The sequence below is a fragment of the Schistocerca cancellata genome, chromosome 1 (genome assembly GCF_023864275.1).
Source record: "Schistocerca cancellata isolate TAMUIC-IGC-003103 chromosome 1, iqSchCanc2.1, whole genome shotgun sequence".
Taxonomy (NCBI): Eukaryota; Metazoa; Arthropoda; class Insecta; order Orthoptera; family Acrididae; genus Schistocerca; species Schistocerca cancellata.
The window spans coordinates 560,034,832-560,055,366 of record NC_064626.1 but is presented as its reverse complement, the minus strand read 5'-3'; the positions used below and the strand labels follow the sequence as shown (position 1 = coordinate 560,055,366).

The 20,535-nt window shown below is 37.3% G+C and overlaps 1 protein-coding gene across 6 annotated transcripts in view; it reads left to right on the top strand.

Moving 5' to 3' along the window:
• The window catches only part of LOC126180975 (protein abrupt-like), a 276,247-nt gene that overhangs the window by 94,594 nt on the left and 161,118 nt on the right, over nucleotides 1-20,535 (top strand). For all 6 annotated transcript variants that reach the window (XM_049924740.1, XM_049924736.1, XM_049924739.1 and 3 more), the window contains one exon: nucleotides 696-782. In XM_049924740.1, the coding sequence (XP_049780697.1) occupies nucleotides 696-782 (87 nt within the window). The remainder of the gene's footprint in view (nucleotides 1-695; nucleotides 783-20,535) is intronic.

The following is a 20,535-nucleotide window of genomic DNA, read 5'->3' as shown; positions in this document are numbered from 1 at the left end:
AAATTATACATATATATTAAAAAATAAAACATTTAGGAAGTTTGAAGTTGAGAAAATGTTCAGGTAGCCTAGAGAGAGAGAGAGGGGGGGGGGGGGGAGGCAGGCATCCTCTAGTTCAGCAGAGCAGGTATCATTTTGGATGACTCACTTGCCATTCCATAATTCCTATTGTACTTTTCTCTTCCATGAAAATTGCCTCTTCTAAACACTTGCCACATGTGTGAACTGTGCAAATTTTTCCTGTGTAGAATTTTATTTTCATCTTACTTGACAGTGGCCCACCAAATAAAATAGTACAGTGATTAAGATGTTGGACTTTATCTAAAGAAGATTGGGATTCAGATGCCAACTTTGGCCATCAAGATGTAGGTTTCCATGGTTTCCCTAAAGCAAATGTCCTGATTTATTCCTTTGAAAAGGCCATGGTGATGTTCCTTTTACAGTTCAGGCTTGTGTGTTGTCTCTAATGACTATGTGGTTGGTGAAACATTAAATTGCAATCTTTTTTCCTCATTATTGTAATCCATATCTCTAGTATACAGTAGCATTACAACATGGAGAAGGCCCATAACAACTTATCCCTCAGCCCTACACCGTTAAAATTATTTTTTATGGAAACATTTAATTTTATTTAAAGCAAATGTAGAGTTGCCCACCAGTACCTTATATTTGATAGGGAGTCTTATTATTTGCAGGTGGAATGGAGATGATTCCTGGAACATCCGCTGCACACAATTTCCTCTCAGACGTGTCAACACTGCCACAGGAGCCAGCTTCACAAGGTAAGTACCCAAATAAGACTCTGTCCTGACAAACTTAGTGTTATGTTTGACCCTGAGGGATATCCTGCCTGCTTTCCTGTTTTACTTGCCCTTCTCCTCACCAGCCGACACTTCCTGTCCATTTTCCCATGCGGGTGTCCCGGGGGTGCGGTTTGCAGGCGGGAGAGCTCTGACACGGTTGCTTGTTGTGTGTGTTACAGCAGCTGACCACCGCAAACTGCACTCCCTGGACCCGCGGCCGTGCCCCATCTGCTACCGCATGTACAGTAACCTGTCGAACCTGCGCCAGCACCTGCGCCTCATCCACAACCCCCAGACCGTGGCGTGCCCCCTGTGTAGCAAGCCGTTCAAGACAAAGCTGTACCTCAAGCGTCATCTCATGAGTTTCCACGAGCTGCTGTGTGGACCACCGAAACAACAGCAGCAGCCTCCACCACATGCTGTTCCTGCTACAGCAGCCAGCTCTGGTCTAGACTTCTTCCCTCCGCCACCACAGGTTGTTTTGTCTGAAGAGAAAGAGGAGTTTATTGGGGCCAATGGTGGTGGTGGTGGTAGTAGTGGTAGTGCATCCAACTTTCGTGCACCACCACCTCCATTTGCCTCTCAGGACTCTACTGTTTTTTCTGTTGCTCCCACAGCCAATAAGCAACCTGCCAACTAGTGAAATTGTTGCCTTCAGAAGTGGCCCAGTTCTTTTTATTTCTAATACTGTTCATTATGTAATTAAAAAAATAATAGAGCATATTGCGTCCTCTGGATCATTTTCTCAGTCTGTGCTTAATGATAGATGATGCGTCAGAGGTTGATGATACTCCAGCTACTGTGTAGTATAATAGTGGTGCTCACTGTGCTGGTTGGTTCTGTGGTTCTGACCATGTCACTGTGGGGTTACTGATGTGCATAGTTGTGTAATAGGAGCCAGGTTTTTTTTCTTTTTTCTTTCTTTTTTTTTTAATCGTAAAAAAAATAAATGAAAGTGAGTAAAGAGTGCAGGGAGTAGTCTACCTACTTCCTATTTTGTGCAATAAGCCTCTTGGCAACTTTTAATTGGTTATCCATCTTTGTATGCTTTACCATGTTTGGTCAAGATAAGAATTTTGTGTCTTGGAGCACTGCATGACTTGGTGCAAGTTCATGGGGCATTGTGAGGGTAATTTTTTTTTTTTGTTAAATTTGTACCTATATACATTGAATTATGCACATAATCTGATGACTTGGATATATGAGTGTTGCCATAGGAGTAAGATTGAAAACTTTGGGAATGTCTTGAAGTTTACTCACTATACGAGTAATATTTTAGACTGAAACCAGTTTCCAGAAGTGCTTATACAAATTTTGTTTTGCCTCATCGTGTAACTATAGGAGAGAATAGTACAAGACTTGCAATTAAAGCAGCTTCAGTACTACAAGGTGTCTGGTTTGAGTTAATTTTACCAAAATTGGGGCAAAAATTACATGTCTTCTCTTCAGTTCTTCACAGTCTTTTGTAATTTTCAGAATATCATTCCACAGTTTACATATTTTAGTGTAGATATGATTCTGGTGTTATTGGGAAATCTTAAGTAGCTCAGAATTGCTGGTTTTTTTATTTGTTTGATATGTTTGTAAGGAGTGGCAGAGGAAGCCAAAACCAAGACCAATATGAAAAATGCATACCTGTGCATGTCTTGAATCCTCTTGTACTACAGATTGCAAAGTTCATGATTCTTCTTGTGTGGTTTCTACCCAGCAGCAGGATCTTTTTGATCTCCATAACTAATAGATTTTTAATCATTTACACAGCATTGTGCTTAAATATAAGTGATGGATAAAAGTTAGTGAACTATTTGGCTGGTTGGGATATGCAGTTCTTTGATAATCAAAGAACTGTGACTGACGCCCAAGCAACTGGGAACTGACATACATTGAGACTAGAAAAAAGACATGCAAAAAAGGATGACTGATTGCTGTGCTCTATTATTTATAAATCTCTGCTGTAGTTGGTTTCAGTTACTGAATTTCAATATAGATCAGAATCAATGTAAAAGGCAGTTAAAGTAAATTGCTGTTGTGATATTTTCTTGGAGATCATGCGTCATATTTAGAGACCTGCGTACGTAGAGTCATGTCACAGTTATTATCCATGGAACATGCAAGTAATTGTTGCATCTGGTGTGAGAAACAGGGATCATAATTGTGAATGTGTATAGATCAGAAAATGAAACTCTGAGAACTACAGTTCCTTTGTTGGCAGCTATAGTGAAATAGTGTAGGTAGGAAAGGACATGTTAAGAGGGGTGCAAAGGGACTGGAATCCTTGCATCAGTGGGGAAGGCATATAAGAGACAAAAATAAGTCATTGTTATGTTATCCATATTCAGTTTGCAGATGTTAGATCTTATCTGAACATATCTGCAATTATATCTGAAGAAACAGTGAATGATTTTTTAAAAATCTTATCTGTACATATTTGAAGTTGCATCTGAAGAAACACTGACAGTAGTTATTTTAAAATACTGCATGCCATCTTTCTGCATTGTGTTATTCTACTTCCTTGTGAAGAAGTGTGTTATTTCAAAAGTTCAAAATTATTTTTTTTTATGTTGCATTCATCGCTGAGTCTATTTTAGCTGAACAGAAGTAGCTCTTTGAATGTCATCATAATTAACACTTTATGCTCCTATTTTTGTTTTGAGAGTCTTAAGTTTCTTTGGTTCAGTTTTTCCTCATTTCACTTCTTTCCCTCTCCAGTATCCAGTTGTTAAGCAGTTAAATAGGCCCGTAATTGATTCCACTAGTCCGCCCCTGGTAGCTGAGTGGTCAGCGCGATGGAATGTCATGCCTAACGGCCCGGGTTGGATTCCTGGCTGGTTCGGAGATTTTCTCTGCTCAGAGACTGGGTATTGTGTTAGCCTTATCAACAACATTTCACCCCCATCATCACACAAGTCGCCGAAGTAGCATCAACTCGAAAGACTTGCACCAGGCGACGGGAGGCCCTAGCCCCATGGCATTTCCATTTTATTGAGTCCACCTTTTTTAAATTCAATTTGTGCTGTCAGTTTTATCTTTCCTTGTGCAGGATTTAGATGTTTTCAACACATCTGAGCGGTTTTCATGTACTTCATCCCATTTGTTCCAACATGGACTTTGTTAGTTCATCCAGAAATTACATTTTACACTGTTTTTGTTCAGATGTAATTAAATGTAATTATTATCAGTACTAGATAATCACATCAAGTTTCTTTATCATCATCTCACTCTTAAAATATTTGTTCTCTCTCTCTCTCTCTCTCTCTCTCTCTCTCTCTATATATATATATATATATATATATATATAAAAAGAAAGATGATGAGACTTACCAAACAAAAGCGCTGGCAGGTCGATAGACACACAAAATTCTAGCTTTCGCAACCAACGGTTGCCTCGTCAGGAAAGAGGGAAGGAGAAGGAAAGACAAAAGGATATGGGTTTTAAGGGAGAGGGTAAGGAGTCATTCCAATCCCGGGAGCGGAAAGACTTACCTTAGGGGGAAAAAAGGACAGGTATACACTCGCGCACACACACACACACACATATCCATCCACACATACACAGACACAAGCAGACGTGTGTGTGTGTGTGTGTGTGTGTGTGTGTGTGTGTGTGTGTGTGTGTGTGTGTGTGCGAGTGTATACCTGTCCTTTTTTCCCCCTAAGGTAAGTCTTTCCGCTCCCGGGATTGGAATGACTCCTTACCCTCTCCCTTAAAACCCATATCCTTTTGTCTTTCCTTCTCCTTCCCTCTTTCCTGACGAGGCAACCGTTGGTTGCGAAAGCTAGAATTTTGTGTGTATGTTTGTGTTTGTTTGTGTGTCTATCGACCTGCCAGCGCTTTTGTTTGGTAAGTCTCATCATCTTTCTTTTTAAATATATGTTTCCCACGTGGAATGTTTCCCTCTATTATATATATATATATATGTATATATATATATATATATATATATATATATATATATATAGAAGGAAACATTCCACGAAGGAAAAATATATCTAATAACAAAGATGATGTGACTTACCAAATGAAAGTGCTGGCAGGTCGACAGACACACAAACGAACACAAACATACACACAAAATTCAAGCTTTCGCAACAAAACGTTGCTTCGTCAGGAAAGAGGGAAGGAGAGGGAAAGACGAAAGGATGTGGGTTTTAAGGGAGAGGGTAAGGAGTCATTCCAATCCCGGGAGCGGAAAGACTTACCTTAGGGGGAAAAAAGGACAGGTATACCCTCGCGCGCGCACACACACACACACACACACACACACACACACACACACACACACACGCGGATGGATATATATGTGTGTGTGTGTGTGTGTGTGTGTGTGTGTGTGTGTGTGTGTGTGTGTGTGTGTGTGTGTGTGCGCGCGCGCGAGTGTATACCTGTCCTTTTTTCCCCCCTAAGGTAAGTCTTTCCGCTCCCGGGATTGGAACGACTCCTTACCCTCTCCCTTAAAACCCAAATCCTTTCATCTTTCCCTCTCCTTCCCTCTTTCCTGATGAGGCAACTGTTGGTTGCGAAAGCTTGAATTTTGTGTGTATGTTTGTGTGTCTATCGACCTGCCAGCGCTTTTGTTCGGTAAGTCTCATCATATTTCTTTTTAGATATATTTTTCCCACGTGGAATGTTTCCCTATATATATGTGTGTTTGTTTCTCTGTCTCTGTATGTCTGCCTGCCTGTTGTTTTATTTATTTGCCTATCTTTCCAACAATAAACTGTATAATGATCACTATATTGTGAAGGTACCCATATTGCTTTCAGATTATTAGAAAATTATGTTCTCTGTTTCTTTAACTTATGTCTGGACAACTTGTAGTACTGAAGCAATCTTTGAGGAACTGGTTTTGAACAGGAGAGAGACTACTTGATTCATTACACTTCAGCTAGAACTATATTCATAATATTTTTTAATCTTTACTTTGATGGCATCAAAGGGAAGAGCCTTGTTATGCATATATTACAATATTATCTACAGATTTTATCTGTAGTATCCTTTGTGCAGGATTTCTGTTTTTTGGCAATTACTTTACACTGCAGATTAGACATCAGTGATGGTAGTGTAAATGACAGAGTGGTTCTTTTCGTGTTCATGTGGATAGAACATGAGACTAAAGAAAAGTGAAAAGATTTTTTTCTCTTTCACTTCGCAATAATATTTGCCTGGAAGACTGTGTAGAGGACAGACTACAGTATTAAGATGCTGTTATGTGTATCTGAGAGGAAAGAGGCTTGTATATTAACTAATATATGGAGCATAATTTATTTTTTATGCCTTTAGCAGTTATACAGTTCCACAGACATATCACAGGTGAAGCGGTGAGAGGTTCCTACATCTTTCACTGCTGGTGTATATTTTGTTTATTTCTACACACTAAACTGTTAACCTCATATCACAATAAAGGAAGCTTGGTCAGCTTTTTTGCAAGAAAAGTGGCCACAGATTTTCAAGCATTATTTTTTTGTGATGTCTTTTACTACTTACAGTTTGAAAGTTCTGTTGAACTGAGATTTTTATATAAACTGTTCATGACAATAGGCATTTGGCCACCTTGTCTTGCAAATCCTGGCCAAGCTTCGTCAACAGACAGGCTCAACTCAGGTTAATTGGTAGAATATACAGACTGTACATATACTATATTGCAAAGCATTACACGCTTAACATACAAGACTAAAACATTATGTTGTTCTGTTATGTCATAGGCATCAGTAGAGTTTATCAGATGTTTTAAAATGCTTTGGTATTAAATTGTATATTACAAGACTTATGGTACTGTGTGACAGATATTTGTACAATGCTGCTTGAAGGAGTTGATATTTTACCAAGAATTTAGCATCCTGTTTTCTTCACACCATTGTTTAAATCTTAATTGATATGTTTACTTTCAGTGAATCTGACTATCCTCAGCAAACACTAAACTTTCTTGTTCTTAAAGTCTAGGTACAATTGGACTAAAATATGTTGTTACTGTTATTGTTCGGTAACTTCTATCATACCTAAGTGCATGTACTTAACAAGAGGCGTGCCTCAGCATAATGCTGCCAGTGTGCGTGCCTTTCTCTCAGATTTTGTCATAAGAAAGTGATAAAATCACATAGCTATTTGATGTACTATTACATGTACTTAATACTGGCTGTGCAATTGAATGGACTCCCCAAGTATTTGCTTCATAAGTTCCTTATAAACCTGTAGATTCAGTAACATACTCTGAAGTAACAGTTCTTTCAATGTGTAATTGTATGTAAGCTGAAGTAATCAATCTGAGACCAGTGTTGGCATTGAATAGTAGCCATGAATTTAATTTGCTTCCACAGACTGGATTGTATGCAGTTTATTAACTCAGGAAGAAAGTTCTGAGGAACTGAGCAGGAAGTCTAAACTAGTGCTTAAAATAAGGACTTAGGAATTGTGAAGCAAGTTAATATTATCTAAACCTACAATGAAATTTGCTATGCATATCCAAACAGATTATTATGTTAGTACACAATAAAGCAATGAAAGCTGTGTTTACTCAGAGTGCTAATAGAGGACAATAGTAACAAGAGAAATGCAGTACCCCATGCAATTTGAAAATAGGTATTGCATGTTCTTGTTGTGTTACTGATCCAGGCTTCATTGATCAGTAGACATGACTTGTACAGCTGAATGATTAATCTTTTTCTGCTGCAGTGTGTTGTGTTTCTTTTTGGAAGAAATTTGTATGAACAAATTTTCATAGTGTGTGTGTGTGTGTGTGTGTGTGTGCGTGCGTGCGTGCGCGTGCGCGCACAGAGAGAGAGAGAGAGAGAGAGAGAGAGAGAGAGAGAGAGAGAGAGAGAGAGAGATTGATTGATTTCGTGAATGTATGGATGCAGTGGCTTGCATTTGCAGCAATGTGTGTTGTGTTAAAGAAAGTGTCTTGTTTTAGAAAACTGGCATTTGTGATTGGTTGTGAAGTTATTGCATGAAATGATCATTTTTAGAATAATTTTGTTGAAATATTTATCTGAGTAATAAGGCTGATACTGTTTTCATACTAAATAACTTTTGTTTGTAAAATGTAGTATTAACTGTACACGATTCTCATGAGAAGTAAACTAATTAAATATGTTCCTCTGTGTATTGTTCAACAAGATGCTTAGATTGTTAATCGGTAGAAGTGTTCATAACAAACAAAATTTTCATGAAACTTTTAAATATTGTAGTAGTTTGATATTAAGTGATAGTTCATAAGCAATGGGAAGCAAAATCAGAAATAAGGAAGTTATTTATGGATTTCTTGTTGAGTACAATTAGAAGTAGCAGAAAAGGGTACACAAGCTCATCCTTAAAGTTGCATTTTGTCTCTGTGTAACTAACTACTTACTCCACCCTCTCTCTCTCTTAAAGCTCTTGAGGTATTTGGAATCTGGTGGTTGCCATCCATTTTCAGTAATTATTTGTCAGATAATTTTGTTATTTGTTGTTGACAATATTGGTAGCTTTATGTTTGTTCACACAACTGAAGCATGTACTGATAAAGTATAGTAACTACTTGAATTCCTCATTTTTCAAAGAGAGGAAGTTCATGTTTGTTTTAGTGTGTGTTGCTTGAATATTTCGTTTTAGAAAGAAGCTTGGACTTTTTCATGCTATTTAAAATGCTTCTCATGATGATCTGGTACGTTGGTTTCTTGTATTATTGTAGTGCTCTATTTGTGGAATCCTTATCTGATAAATTTTTCTTATAATTAACTTATATTCTGGTAGTTAAATGTGTATAACATCACATTTTGCCCCTATTGCTGTAGATAGTGGTTTTATATGCATTACTAACGACTGTGTTACGAATCAGATGTCTTTAGTAGACTTCCAGACTAGTCAGGATTTTGAGAAATGTAACTTAAGAGATCGATGAAAATGACTCACATACAGGCAGTCTGACAGTCTTTGCCATTACTTTACTGATAATTTTGCTATGATCAGAAAGTTTGGCCCAGAACTAAGTAACTCAAATCAGGCAAGTTGAGCATTTTTATAACAGTCTTGAAAACATATTGTAGGTGTTTCTCCAAATTATGTGGAATAAGAAATGATTTCCTGCAGCAAGTTATTGAATACTGAATTTTGATATTTTTGTTTTCTCTTGTTAAATGTGGCTTCTTTAAGCCAAGAATGTTTGACCTTCAGTTACCACTTGTGGCTTAGCTATCAATTGAAACTTTCTGAAAAGAGACAAATTTTATTTTCAGTTCTAGTGATATGCAGTTGAGGAAATATATTGTGAAGCAGAATTTAAATGTATTGCATGTAAGATGTGATTTGAGAGATTTCCATCATTTGTTATTGACATGTGGCATCTAAACATTTTAACTGTGCATTTTATCATCTGCCTGCATGTCTATAATGATTAAAAATTGTCTTCTTGAAGAACCATGTGGATATTAAAAATGTATTGACATACACTGTGCAACAGTAGCAAACTTTTAACATCTATTTGACTTTGTGTGTCCTATTTACCTTAATGGACTGTAACAGTGCACGTTTTGTTTTTCAAAGCCCTTTTTGTCACTAAGTCATAAAGCCTCGAACACGAGATTCAAGTAACAATGAACTAACTAAAAAAGAATAGAGTGTAGTAACGTTAAAAAAAATGTAGCTACCTGTTTATGAGAGATGCTGGAAGTGGTGGGCATAAGCATCCAAGGCACTTCACAAGCAGTTTGACTAGAGATAATTAACTGGTACATGAAGCATACTGGTCTTTTGTTTGGGGCCGTTTTATATGCATAAAGAAAAATAGATAAAAATCAAACACTAAGTGACATTTTGTCATGTATTTACAAGAATTGGATTTCAGAGTCATTACATAACAATGGATTGCTTCAGTGAAAACAGACAAAAAGTTTAAAATAAAACTCTTTGAGAATTGTAATTGGTATGTGCTAAACCATTCACATACGCTACTGTTGATTAATCAAAGCAAAGTGGTGCAGGGCTAAGACACTAGAGTTGCATTCAGGAGGACTGGGGTTCACATACCCCCTCCAGTCATCCAGATGTAAGTTTTCCATGCTTTTCGAAGTTTTGCATTACCAACCATGAATTCCAGCTCTGTTGACCTCATCATTAATGGGACATTAAATTATATAATCTCCATTCCTTCATTGAAGAAGAATCTGAGAAAATGGTCTGTCTGTAGAGGAATTTCGGTCTTTGTATATTTATTATTTCTATGGGCTTTTGTAAAAGCTTGCACTGATGTCAAAAAGACTGAATTATTTTTAATTAAGAAATTGGGACTGAGTGGACCTCAATGGAAGTGGTATGGGGAGTTGTTCCGGAAAAAGACAGGTGATACTGAATGCCAGGTTCTCATTATTAGAAATTGTAACACGCAGTTGGCTGCTGATGTGCAGAGTTATGTGTCATTGCTATGGGAAAAGATGTTGTCAAGAGTTCTCCTGTTTTACTCTTCCCTTTCATTATCTTTCGTCATCTGCTTATTTAATTGGTCTTTCTTACACTAATGTGTTATCTTTCTTGCTGAGCCGCCATTATTAAATGAAAGCTGCATTGAGCAAAAAAATTTTTTTTTTTCTGCAACTGGCTTTTTAAAATGAGATACTTGGCTCTATTGGCAACTAACTCTTTTCAAATTTGATAGTGTTTCTTAAAATAGTGTAGCATTTTCATTGTCTGAATTACACTTCCCTTTTATTTTGAAAAATACATTCTGCACTGACCATGACACAATCTCAAATGGAATTCTTACAGGGAAAAAACAGCAATTTAGGATTTTGTCTGTTTGTGAGTGTGGCTAAAGTTTCTTGTAGTGGTGGTACTATTGAAAATGTGCATCATTTTTTACTCCTGAAGCAGCTGATGTCTTTTGTTTGACATGGGCTAAATGAAATTATAATCATAAACAGCTGATTGTCGATGAACTTGTCGATTCAATACCAATATTGGTACTGTTTGTTTTAAATAAGTATCATTATTAATTCTAGGTGGTTGCTGCTTTTTACTTTTCTTTAGAACTAATCCATATCTTTACAAAGCTGTGAGCTCATAATGTCTCAGTCTTTGGATAAAATTGCAGGAAGTAGTAGTTGTTATGTTTTACACAGAATGAGTGCAGATTTGTCTGTGTGTGCGTGTGTCGTGTTTTTCTTTTTTGCTGCTATGCTCTTAGTATGTGAAATACCTCAACTGCTGCAGTCACAGAACTACAATGGATTCTCTCTGAGACAAAGAAAGGAAGAGCATCTGAGTAGACAATCAAAGACACAAAACATGGGTTTCATGTGAAGTAACTCGCCACAATAAAATGCCACTGTCTTTCATATAGAAAACATATGTTTGCAGTTTTTTGGTTGTGTACTGATAAAAAATGTTAGGCGAATCACAATAAAAGTTTCACCATTTTTGCTGGTATTTCTGTGATCTGAAGTAAATAAATAAGTGTTGTGTGAATCTATGAGAGAGAATCTAAATGAAATCTCTGAATTTATGAAATATCTAACAACTTTTGTGAAGGTGAGAAACTGGCATTAAATGAAGCAATTCAGATGGCCATTTTGATGAAACAGCCCTAGCTATGCTGTGGTACATGTTCAGAGTGCATTAGTGTATCTGCTGTCCAGTAAAATCCTTTCTGCTGTGTAATTCTAATTTCAGAATTAGTTGATGTAACAGGCAATGACACACACACAGTTCCCAATGCTTTACGAAGAATGTCTGTGTCTAACAAACTGTGGGTCTTTTGTTTCAGTAATATTACTCTAAAGTTTGTAGAAAATGTGGGTAAAAGGTTTGAGTATGTTTGGAGGTTTGCTATGATTTGAATTGCCTGGGTGCTAGGTAGGAAACCTTCATAGATATGTAGATATCTTGGAAGTATGGCTAGCCGCAGTGGCCGAGCGGTTCTAGGTGCTTCGGTCTGGAACCGCGCGACCACTACGGTCGCAGGTTCGAACCTTGCCTTGTGCATGGATGTGTTATGTTCTTAGGTTAATTAGGTTTAAGTTGTTCTAGGGGACTGCTGACCTCAGATGTTATGTCCCATAGTGCTCAGAGCCATTTGGAGGTATGATTTGCATACTGGTATCATTACACATCATTGCAGGTGTTGTATTTATAAATGTGATTTTGTATGTTCTCAGTTGACACTGTATCTTCTGAATGAAAGTTTAATTCTGCTAACTATCCTAACACTGTGCTCAAATCATTCCCTACCACATCATTTATCCTAGGTATATTTAATCAGCAAGTAGGAGAATCCTTGTAAATTTTGGAAGAGTGGAAGGGGAGGGGTAATGATGAATTGAAGGTATAAATCGAGCTCTGAGATGTATTTACATTTATCAGTAGAAACATTATTGCTCATAAGGTTCAAATAAAAACTGGTCTGAAATACAGATTTAATAATTTTTCAAGCAGTATTTATTGGTATTTGTGGTGACTGAAAATACTCATGGTTGAAAAAAATAAGTATTGAATTGTGCACTTCAAAGATTTGGCAGGTTCTTTCTGTGGCAGCTTTACTGATACTGATCAGTTAGTAATTCTTTTGCTTAAGATCGAAATGTAGGCTGTCTCTCTCTCTCTCTCTCTCTCTCTCTCTCTCTCTCGTGTGTGTGGGTGGGTGCACGCGCTCTCTTTCAGTAATAATTGGAAAAGGATAGATTGCTACTTTTCTTAAAGATGGACAGGCACAGTAAAAATACTTACACATTACAGCTTTCAGCCAAAGCCACACACGCACATTCACACAAGGAAACATACTTCACCCACACGTGACCGCAACTAATGGCAGCTCCAACCTGAAGTTTTTTGGTGTTAACACAGTAATTTTTCCCTGTACTGTATCTCTTCAGTAAACAGTTCAATTTCCATTCTAATGTCTCTGCAGACAGTGTATCAAAATCTTCATTCTTTCTTGATTTCCTATATTATTTTGAGGTAATTGTTAGAGAATTAAAGAGCCCATTTGTTTGTAAGTAGCCTCAGTACAAAATATTTATATATTTTATCCCAGTATTTGTTTTGCTCCGTATTGGAACAAGGTCTCAAAAAGCATCATAAGTAAAAAATGTACATTTTCAGTACAGTGGGATTACTGGCAGATGTTTACAAATAGTCAAAGTTTGATTGCTTGTTAAGCCATTCTCTCCTTTTGAGTGTAATACAGTGGGACATAATTTTTATATTTACCTCATTTCTGTAGGTGCACATTCACTGCAATGCAGCAGCATATCAGTTATTTTCGGAAAGGAATTCCAGATTTCTCCTGCATTTTTAATATACTAAACTGTGGTTGTTACGTGGGGTGTCCTTATATTTTGTGTAAGCACAAAATTATAAAAAAATTAAACATGAACTTTTAACAGTAAAGGCACTAAGTAAATATATCTTAAGTGAATATAAAATTTTCTAATGAATAGTGGGTTAGGCTTTCAAATGTCATGGAGAAAGAGCCTTTCTTTAAAATGGGTAAAAAATGAAACTTAAGTTTGTTAATAACAGTGTGATGTATTTATGGTAAAAATTAGTATGATAATGAAAAGATTGCTGCAGAATCATCATTTCTTTTTCCTCTATTACTTGTTCCATAATATTCTAGGGAGCACGTACTTGCCATATTTATAGGTTATGGTTTTATCTAATGCTTTGGAGACACTCGTGTAATTAATCTCAGATTTCAAATAACTGTTATTGTGTATATTTGTTGTTCTTCATGGTCAATTGATCTTAAGCGTCATCAAAATTTGCAGTAATAAAATTGCTACTTCTATTAAAAGTATTGTCAATTTGCATTGTAAATTGATTCTTACTGAATTAAAATTAGTGAAAATGCTCAATGTTTAAATTACTTGCAGAATGTCATCCCTAGTGTGTGTAAAAAAAAAAAAGTGGACTTTCTACTATCAACATCACAAAGATAACATTATAATAATGACATTAATTTGATTTATATGATTTGAAATGTAGTTTGTACCATAGGAAGCTAATAGGTGTGCCAGTGTGTTCAGCCATACCACAATAGCATGTAATGAACAAAACAGTTTTATGAAATACGTCACATACAAGATGTGTTGTAATGATAAGAAATGAACACTAATGTTCACTGTTTACATATACAAACAACAGGGCATTGGAGTAGTTCTTTTTTAGACCTTCCTCAACCCCAATCCATTTTGCCTTCACCATCCAAACCCCATCATCCTCTCACTATTTCTGTTTCTTTACACTCACTGGACAAGATTTAATGGCTGCAAATGCAAAATTTTTATGATGTGCTCTGACTTGATACAGCTTTGTGCTGAGTGTAGGAAAGATGGTAGTACCACATTTACAAGTAGTAGCACTCGTGCGATAAACACAGAATTGAAATAAGGATTAATAATGTTTGACAGAGCACAAATTTATTAACTGTTGACAGTGGAACAGTTGTATCATGGTTCATACTATGTATTATGAATTTCCAACATTTTAGGTTGTGACTTCTACATTTCTGAGCAGTGGCAGAAAAACAGAATGGAGAAAATTGAGAACTAGTAGGTGCAACAAACGAAATGAAAAAAAAAAAAAAAAAAAAAAAAAAAAAAAAAATTCTTGAGCCCCATTTTAGAACATTGTCCAAACTAACACTTATTAGTTACTCAGTAGACAGTTGAGGGAATATTATACACAGCCAGAAAGAAGGCAACACTCTCAAGGACAAGGTCATTTTATTGACAAGTGAAGTGACAGGTTGTTCATCATTGTAGTAGTGTATTACAAATTTAGACCAAACGAAACACTCATCACAGTAAAGAGTGCCTAAATAGTCACATCAGTATACAGTGTATCACCATACAGTAGCGGTGCAGGCATGTATTCTCATGTGCAATCAATCACGAAGGTGCTGAATGATATCCTGCGATAGACTGTCCCAAGAATCTTGCACCTTTTGTTGTAATTTAGCATTGGTTGTGGATGCCGTGGAGCATGAATGAGCTCCCACTTCATCGTGTCTCTTATCTGCTTAGTTGGTGAAAGATCTAGTAATCTTGCTGGCCAGAGTAGTAGCACTTCACAAAGAGCACGCGTCACGGGAGACGTATGTGGATTTGCATTGTCCTGCTGAAAAAAAAAATGGATTGTGTTCCTGTTGAAGAAATGGTATTAGCACGGGGGTGATGGCCTCTGTAATGTAGCAGGCACTTGTTACTTTACACCACAAAAATGCCAAATTTGATCGCATGGAATGGCCTGGGATGGCACACGTGCATTATGGACAAATAGGCAGCTCACTGGCTCTGTCCCATACACTAGATCCATCACTCGCATACTAAGCAGAATCTAATATAATCACAGAAGACAGCAGAATGCCATTCCACTCTCCAGTCAACTCTTTGACAATATCAGAGTTGCCATGCTTCGTGGTGTTGTGTCATTGGTAACTTGGCCAGAGTCACATGTGATCTTTATCCTACTCCAAACAGGTAGTTCTCAATGGTGGCTTCTGATGCAACATGTGTCTGGATGTCATCCCTGGATTATGTTCAGTTGGCCATTACTGCTCACACAATGCGTCGATTTTGACATTTGTCTGTACTACACAGCTGTCAGAATCTGGTCTACAGGATGGGAGAGGAATGTTCCACAGATCACTCTTGAAAACAGTGACACACCACCAACACATTGTGCCCAACATTTGCAGTAGTCGGTTTGTGGGTCCATCCAGCTTCGCACAGGTCCACCATGCAACACCATTCAAATAGCTGAAACTGTTCAATGTAATTACATACTAGTCAGTGGGGCATGGTTGTGTGCTAGAATGAATGTTTCAAACATTTCAGAGTCAAAATGGAGACACAGACAAAGGATTCACTAACAGTAGAACCCCTCAGTATGCACATAGTATACCTTGGTGGCACTGAACACAGACCTTGAAGGTGCTGCATTTTTTTTCCCCCAGCAGAGTATGAATGAAATGAATATTGAAGTAGTAAACCTTCACTTTAAACAATGGAAAATCCAGAATGGAATGATGACAATATTACAAAAAGGATAGATTGCTACTCACCATCTAGCAGAGATGTTGACTGGCAGACAGGCACAATAAAAAAGACTACTAAACACGTAAGCTCAGCCATAAGGCCTTCAGAAATAAACACACACATTCATGCAAACGCAGCTTACACATGCATGACCACTGTCTGTGGCTGCTGAGGCCTCAGCGTGTGGTCATGTACGTGTGTGTGTGTGTGTGTGTGTGTGTGTGTGTGTGTGTTGTCTATTTCAGAAGAAGGTCTTCTGGCTGAAAGCTTACGTGTTTAGTAATCTTGTTGTTGTGCCTTTCTGCGACTCATCATCTCCGCTATATGCTGAGAAGCAATCTGTCCTTTTTGTAAATCTTCATTTTAATTAGATAACCATTTTCAAGATTGAAATAGTAAAATATAATTTTTATGCTTTAAACTTGGTATTATTTATAAATATAGTAAGGAAAGTTGAGGCAGAATGTAAATATTTAGGAGTGAAGGAGATCACTCACTACATAGCAGAAGCATTGAATCAACAACAGGTACACTCAAAAGAGAATAGCAAATTTATTTATTTATAATCATGCCTGATGGCTGAAATATTTTTCAAAGTTTGCGGGATGCTTAAGGCCACTAGTGTACCTGGAAGTTTAACGTTAGTTTTTACTTAAACAAACACACACACAGACATCAATATTATTTTCCTATGACTAGACATTTACATTAATTCCTTACAGTGTCAGGCAGAATATCATGTGAACAGTTCTAATGAGCTGGTAAAAGATTCCGTAGTACCAGAATAGGTTTATTAATATAGTGTTTAACACCTTTAATGTGACGATTATGATGAAAATGGTAAGTGGGAGAAATGTAGCTCTAAATTCCGTACGACTTTCCTGCAGATATTCACAAAACATAAAACTAAGTGAGGAAACCTCAGTGGGCCATTAACTATTGGGTTTTCAAAACAGTTACCAGAAAATAGAGCTAAAAATGGAAGATAGTTTCAAATTTCTGTGTAAATCTGATTTGTTACACTTCCGTGTATGCATGTGACCTTGTGATAACAGATGTGAAAATAAGTCATTCATCTTATTGCCATTTGTTTTTTTCCCTTTATTTACCAAGTTATCTCTTGGAATTTGAAAGCATATAATCGCTCAATTCATGCGGTTTAGCACTAATTATTTGAAGTGTATCGAAATGAAATTGCCATAACTGATGTACTATCCCCCATTGTGTCATCCATGTGAACATTTTGAGTAATGATAGTGCTGAAAACACTGAACATAATTTAATTGTCTTATACACTGGGTTTTCTCATATAAGAGCTGTGGAGGTGATATACAGGGTGTCCCAGCTATCTTGTCCACCCAAAATATCTCTGGAACAATAACAGCTATTGGAAAACGACTTTCACCGGTATCAATGTAGGGCTGGGGCCCATGAATGTACATATTTGGAAACATTCTAAAACGAAAGCATATGTTTTTTTTTTTTTGACACAAACTTATGTTTTTTTAAATGGACCTCCTATATTGATACTGGTGAAAGTCGTTTTCCAATAGCTGTTATTGTTCCAGAGATATTTTGGGTGGACAAGATAGCTGGGACACCCTGTATATAAGGGTACAGTCAGTAAAGAATGTATTGGTGAGACTATTTGGAATAAAGGGCCTGTATGCCTTTTGCTTTCTATGTATTTACACGTGTAATATATATCCATAGCACTTACGTTAATTAAAATAACAAATTTTTTCCTAGATATGGGTAACTGTTTTGAGAAGAAAGTAATGACTTAAAATAACTTAAAACTACCGTATTTACCCGAATCTAAGCCGCACTCGAATCTAAGCCGCACCTGAAAAATGAGACTCGAAACAAAGGAAAAAAAGATTTCCCGAATCTAAGCCGCACCTGAAATTTGAGACTCGAAATTCAAGGGGAGAGAAAAGTTTTAGGCCACACCTCCAAATCGAAACAAAGTTGGTCCATTGTAATATGAGACACAATTTAGGTCGAATGAATGACGATACAGCTACAGTAGTTTGGTTCCAGTCGTAAGCTTTACCAGGTAGCCATTGCTATGCATCAGGCACTCCGTCCGTATTTATACGGGTACCCTTCCTTTTTCACGTGCTTCGTCTGGTTTGAATCGATTGCTTATTTTGTTTGATCTGATAAGTGCTGTTTTCTCTGTTATAGGTGTTTACGTCACTCTAAGCTGAAAATGCATCACTTTACTGTGTCATGCATTGTTTGTCGCATTCTGATAGTGCGTGTTTACGGCCTGTCGCCGTTCGCGGCATGGCTTGCTTTTGTGCGCGCTACCGCCGCTTACAACTAAAAAGAGGCGAATCGTCTCATTAGCGAAGCAATGTCAAGAGACTGCTATTTGTTGTTACTTACACTGCTGCTTTCTTTGAGAATGATCAACAAGAACCAAATAATAGGCTGCGTATGATAGAACATGTTCTGAACGAGAGTTAGACGAAAATTTTTCTCCGTTTGAAAATCTTTGCGGCCGCTTCTTTAGTACATAAAATTCTGCACAGAAATTAGAGTAATCTTAGATTTAAAAATCTAGTCAGTACCCGTGGTTCATTTCTGACTGTATCACTATTAGGCTAAGAATAATACGAATATAAACATGACACGATAAGTGTATTCTTCCGCGTTTGCTGTTGTCTCACTCTAGTTTTGTAGTTTATTAGGCAGACAGGATTTAAATGAGATAGCAACAAACACGGAAGAACACATGGCAAAATGTTTATATTCGTATTATTCTTATTATGAATGGTGAAGAGAATACTGCTTGTGATTCACATTTCATCAGGTTACTATTAGCAACCATCTCTTCTCACAGGTAGGAAAAAATTCAGAACGTAGAGTTGGCCATATTGAAAAACATCCCAAACAGTCTTGCCAGTCGGATTTTCGTAGTACATTGAAATTCTAACACATTCGAAGATGAACAATACGGAATTTATATTTACTTCGTTGGATAATGTATGAAAATGCAGTGGTCGAAACTCGGGGCGGAGAAAAAAAAGCTCGTCTTCCACCTTTTTTTTTTTTTTTTTTTTTTTTTTTAATTTATTTACTGACGCAGAGGTTTTGGCGCCAGTATTTATCTTTGTGCCTACAAAGCATGTCTGTGTAGCGCTACATATATTCGACGGCAGAAGTTAGTTGTGGCGGCACCTACCAACATTTTTCAGAACTTCCGCTTGCTTTGCACTCGATTCTAAGCCGCAGGCAGTTTTTTGGATTACAAAAACCGGAAAAAAAGTGCGGCTTAGATTCGAGTAAATACGGTAGTTATTTGACTTTTGGGTAAATTCATTCTTCTTCTGTTTTCTTCTTCTTCTTCCCATATTTTTTTTTTTAGAACTGTGCCTAATACCTACTGCAAACTTTCAGCACAGTTGCAGTGTGGAAAAGCAAACAATTCCAAGTCTTTGGGTTTACTTTTACTAGCTGGATGAAAAATGTTATTTTTTCTGGCTCTGTCAGTCAGGCATTGATACTGACAAAAAATGGCTTCGCATGCTTACAGTAAATATGAAATGTTTGTAAGTATGTTGCATTATCTGGGGAAGAATGCAACAGCTGTATGAAATATAGGGCTATAAAAAAATTCTGGAGGAGAAAATAGTATTACACAGTATAATACACATACAAATACAGGAAGGCCCACTTGAAAGAGGCTCCACAAACCAACATTTGCTTAAATTATATGTAAAGGCTTTGCATAAAAAATCAGGAAAGGAAATGAAATGAAATGAACATGTCATACCTCGTTCACAGAAAAATAAAGGTGAATCACAAAATGTACTGGAAGTGACCGCACATGACTTCCAAACACAGTTGAACACAACGTTGCAGGTTCTCGACTGTTGCTGCCAGAACTTCTGGTGTCACTGTCTTTATGTCATGGATGATGTTCTCTCGTAAGTCTTCCAAGTAGTGTGCCTTGTTGCTGTAGATCTTGCCATCTAGACCATCCCAGAGGAAAAAGTCTGGTGGTGTTAAATCAGATAACCCTGGGGGCAACAGTCCTTTCAAAGTCACTCTTCCGGGGAAAAAATGATTCGACCTCACCATCATCACTTGAGACATGTGACATGTGGTGCCATTCGGTTGGTACCAGCCGAGGGTAAGTTCTTCATCACCCAGCTGGTTCACATATTCCCAAAATGTTTTGATGTAAACTGCACTTGTCCCAGTACACTCAAAAAATTGGTCTGATGATGCAATGCTGGTATATTGCACAGGTGTTGCTCGACCAGTGCATGTTGATTTTCATTACACCACAAATGTGTATTCTGAGAATTTACATAGTCAGTGAAGTGGAACCGTGCCTCACCACTGGACCATGTGTACTGCAATATTCCTGGCCTCGGAGCAGTAAACTGCTGAAACCAACAGCAAACATGTAATGCCTTTGTGTGTGTCAATGACATTCAGTTCCTGAACAACTGTAAACCTATATGGATACACACTGGCTTTCTTTGCAGCTCTGTGACATTCTGCATACCTGAGATAAACTTCAAACAGAGTTTGCAGGAGAGGCCAACAATCGTTGTTTCAAGTCAGTAACTTTTTATTCTAAGAATGGCAGCTGTCTCCCACTGTGAAGATCCAATACTGTTCCACTGCTCTCCATATAGTTTACAAACTTTTGTACGCAGCATTTAGATGGTATATGCTGACCACCAAATTGTTCAACAAACATTCA